Source organism: Synchiropus splendidus, chromosome 10, assembly GCF_027744825.2.
Source record: "Synchiropus splendidus isolate RoL2022-P1 chromosome 10, RoL_Sspl_1.0, whole genome shotgun sequence".
Lineage (NCBI taxonomy): Eukaryota > Metazoa > Chordata > Actinopteri > Syngnathiformes > Callionymidae > Synchiropus > Synchiropus splendidus.
Window position 1 is genome coordinate 1,070,687 of NC_071343.1, and position 3,612 is coordinate 1,074,298.

The 3,612-nt window shown below is 62.1% G+C and overlaps 1 protein-coding gene across 2 annotated transcripts; it reads left to right on the forward strand.

Moving 5' to 3' along the window:
• Window positions 1–5: 5 nt before the first annotated feature.
• On the forward strand, window positions 6–2,846 carry acp6 (acid phosphatase 6, lysophosphatidic). Of its 2 annotated transcripts, XM_053877301.1 has the most exons (11): window positions 6–339; window positions 555–828; window positions 885–1,013; window positions 1,230–1,360; window positions 1,426–1,505; window positions 1,566–1,653; window positions 1,716–1,848; window positions 1,948–2,048; window positions 2,108–2,197; window positions 2,257–2,422; window positions 2,483–2,846. In XM_053877301.1, exons 2-11 carry the CDS (start codon window positions 634–636, stop codon window positions 2,615–2,617), a joined length of 1,248 nt encoding a protein of 415 aa, XP_053733276.1. In that variant the 5' UTR covers window positions 6–339; window positions 555–633; the 3' UTR covers window positions 2,618–2,846. The 2 variants fall into 2 exon arrangements, with proteins under 2 accessions (XP_053733276.1, XP_053733275.1); XM_053877300.1 differs by having other exon boundaries at window positions 7–828.
• Window positions 2,847–3,612: the final 766 nt, after the last annotated feature.

Here is a 3,612-nt window from a genome sequence, read left to right on the forward strand (position 1 = left end):
TAAAACGTCATCGCTGTCAGCTCTGCTGGCTCGTGCTCACGTGACCGACGTGTGTCCAATCATGTCGACCCCGTCGGCCCAGCCGAGCAGCGTCATCATTGGTCGAGCCGAACCTCTGCAGCGTCAGACAGCGCGCTGCTGCTGTCACTCAACCTTCCCAGACGCGCGGGCCCTTGACGTCACGCGTCCACGCGCGTGTGCAGAGGCGGAGGCTGGGGAATGTAGTTCCGCGCCTTGGTTTGCGCGTCAGAGTTGGACCGAGTCGGACTCCATGTCCCAGCGGCCACGTCAGGCGGCGCCAGGAGTCGCTCGTCGCACCGAGTGACTCGGTCGCTGCCGGTCAGTTTCCCTCAGACGCCGGTGAAGTTCGCCGGGTGTGTGGCAAGTCAGTGGACCATTTTTCCCAGAGCAAGAGGCGTCTTCGTGTGCTCGTGCGCACGAGGACGAACTTTGACCCCGCGTGTTTGCGAAGCAGCGTGACCGAGGAGGAGGACGGGAGGTGCTCTGGTTTCGGTGGCAGTGTTGTTGTCACGTGTCGCCCTTTGACTCAGCAGGAGGCGCGTGGATCACGACTCACCACAGACCAGCCCAACTGGAGGCACCTGAGTGGCCCTGTTCTGCCGCAGCTCCCACATGAGGAAGCTGTGGACCGGAGCCGGCCTGCTGGGCTCAGTGTCGGTGGGTCTGTGCTCCGTGCTGTGGACGCAGAGGAAACCAGGCGGCTGCTCCTCCACCGAGCCACACGCCGCCTATGAGCTGAAACTGGTCCAGGTGTTGTTCCGCCACGGAGCCAGGACGCCGCTCAAGTCCATCCCTGACGTGCTGGAGGTGAGTGTGCACCTGTGCACGAGGGAAGGCCGTCTCCCATGCTCCGGCTCTTCCAGGCCCAGTGGACCCCGGCGCTGCTGGAGCCGCCGCCTCACACTCGCATCCGCTACGTGGTGACGGATCTCCACGGCGGGCCCAAGCCCTCGTCGGCGGTGGAGGACAGTTACCGAAGGAACGTTCTGAGCGTGAGTCGCTGTGAGGCTGGAGATGGAGGGACGAAGCTGCAGGGACGGGTGGCTTCGGGTGGGGGGCACTCTGAACAGAGGTAGTAAGGTGAAGGAACCCTGAAGCGCTAATGTTAACTCATCTATCTACGCTTCTACGGCGTCATAACTCCTCACGTGGTCCAGCCGCGAGGTGAGAGCGGGGCTGAGAGTGACTCCCTGGTTGTGGCCCAACAGGGCGGCTCCTTCCCGGGTCAGCTGACCACGCTGGGCATGCAGCAGCTGTACGACCTGGGCGCCAGGCTGAGGAGGAAGTACGTGGAGCAGGGAGGCTTCCTCAGCCCCGCCTTCGACCCCTCCGAGGTCTAGTAAGTTGGACGCGTGGCTCTCCTCTGGGTCACCGGAGCCCCCTGACCCCGAGTGTCCCCCACAGCGTCCGCTCCACCAACGTCGTGAGGACCATCGAGTCGGCCACGTGTCTGCTGGCGGGACTCTTCGATCAGAAGCAGCGAGGTGAGCGGCGACGACGCAGCGGCGCCAAGCCGGCGGCTCACGGCCTCCGCTCCTCTGCAGATGTGGTTTCCATAGCGACGGTGGCAGCCCAGCAGGAGATCCTGTACCCCAACTATCACGGATGCCAGCTGCTGAAGCTGCTGGGCAGGTGCTGGCTCCGCCCGCCGTCGGCGGCTGTGACGGCGCTGACTGTAGCCTCTGCTCCCGCAGACACCGCTGGGCCGAGTCGTCCGCTCTGCCTGACATCGCCGGGGACCTGAAACAGATCCACCGAGAACTGGGCATCGCCCCTCAGGAGCCGGTGGACTTCATCCTCATCAGAGACGACATGGTGGCGCGACAGGTGGGTGAGGGGGCGTGGCCTAGACACACTGGTGACATGCGGAGGGAAAGGTCAACAGGTCCAGCGTTCACCACCGTGCTCTTCTCCGTCTCGGCGCAGACCCACGGCCTGCCGTCCCCGGAGGCTCTGCACTCCTGGAGCGAGAGGGTGGAGCGCAGGTCGGTGGACATGATCTGCCACATCTTCCAGCCTGACAACAGGTGAGTCAGAGACGTGTCAGCTCCCAGCCGTGCCGAGTCTGAGCCTGCGTGTGTGACAGCGAGAGCCTGCAGCTCTCCGTCGGACCGCTGCTGCACATCATGCTGACCAACATGGAGCAGAAGATCCAGGCGGCCTCGGAGCCCGGCAGGTGCGACGCCTTCCAGCGGCGCTGCTTCCATCTTGTACCGACCTGTGACCTCTGCACAGGAGGCTCTTCCTGTACTCGGCCCACGACACCACTCTGGTGCCGTGTCTCATGGCTCTGGGCATCTTTGACATGCGCTGGCCGCCGTTCGCCGCCGACATCACGCTGGAGCTGCTGCAGCACCGTGCCACCAAGGAGCCCGTGGTGAAGGTCTCCTACATGGAACAGGTAGAGCCAAGGACCAGGCCAGAGTCTGGCAGCGTCTTCACCTGCCACTCCTCCCTCCAGGATCAGCTGATCCCCGGCTGCAGTGGGGTCTACTGCCCCCTGGAGGAGTTCAAGCGCGCCGTCTCTGCCTACACTGCCAGTCCGGAGCTCTACCAGCAGCTGTGCGACAGCCGCGCGGATGCTGGCGCCCACTGAGCCACCACCTCCTGCACACACTGTTGTGCCACCCCAGCCAAAGCCATCTCACTGGACTGTGGAAGAGCACGGTGCCATCGGACGCCTGGAGCCGCAGGTCGGCACCACAGCAGTGAAAAAGCTCGACCGCGCACGTTCACCATGAGAGTTCACTGCTGCCACCTGTCATTCCCGCCTGCTGCGCTGTAGAGCTCTGAATCTGGCCTCAAATAAAGGGTCTCTGACGTCATGAAGCTGTGTGAGCGCGAGGCCGCGTCTGTGGCGCGTCACGATTGGCTGTTCCCTCCTGCCACGAGTGGCGCGCTCGGGTCCTGAGAGCAGCAGACTTCATGAGTGAATCAACTTCAGATGGTGCACAGCAGCCAGGAGAGTTGGTCGTGGAAAGTTTGCCCTCACTGGGATTTAGACTTTAGGCAGCCTTCAGGCGGATCTGGCAACATGCTGTTCCTGATCCTGTTTTCAGACCTTTGTTCTGGTCTGTGGTGCTTGAATCTGAAGTTCAAGCTAACAAACATCAGGGACGCTACAGAGAGGAGCGGAGGCTCTACTCTGAGTCTCTCCTGGATCACTGAGCGCCTCCACCTCAGAGTCCAGTTACTCTCAAGCTGGTGACCACAGGTGAAACCCCGAGGTCCTGGCTCAGCGCTTTCTTCACCATAACATTCCTGAAGATGATCTCATGAGCAAGACTTCAAGAAACTCCTGCACCTGGAGGGGACCTCATCTCCGACCGCTGAGCACCATGTTCTCAGACACAGGGAGCCACACCTTCCTCCTGTCAGGAGTGAAGGACCACGCGGCACCTGCTGTGAGCCTCTGCGGCATTTAGCAAGGGACGTCCATGAAGGCAGGAGACCCAGGGTAGAGGCTCTCCTCTCGTTCCACGTTCAGCCGAGGCCAGAACTGCACACACACACACAAGACGAGGCGGTCAGACACACAGCCAGGGCCACACACTCCACACAGACAACACATATATAATATAGATATATATA

What these genes read in the sequence shown, in the direction of transcription:
- acp6 (XM_053877301.1), top strand. Translation starts at nt 634, where the DNA reads ATGAGGAAGCTGTGGACCGGAGCCGGCCTGCTGGGCTCAGTGTCGGTG. An exon ending in CTTCGATCAGAAGCAGCGAG is followed by an intron (nt 1,506 to 1,565) that starts GTGAGCGGCGAC and finishes GCTCCTCTGCAG; the next exon opens with ATGTGGTTTCCATAGCGACG. An exon ending in ATCTTCCAGCCTGACAACAG is followed by an intron (nt 2,049 to 2,107) that starts GTGAGTCAGAGA and finishes CGTGTGTGACAG; the next exon opens with CGAGAGCCTGCAGCTCTCCG.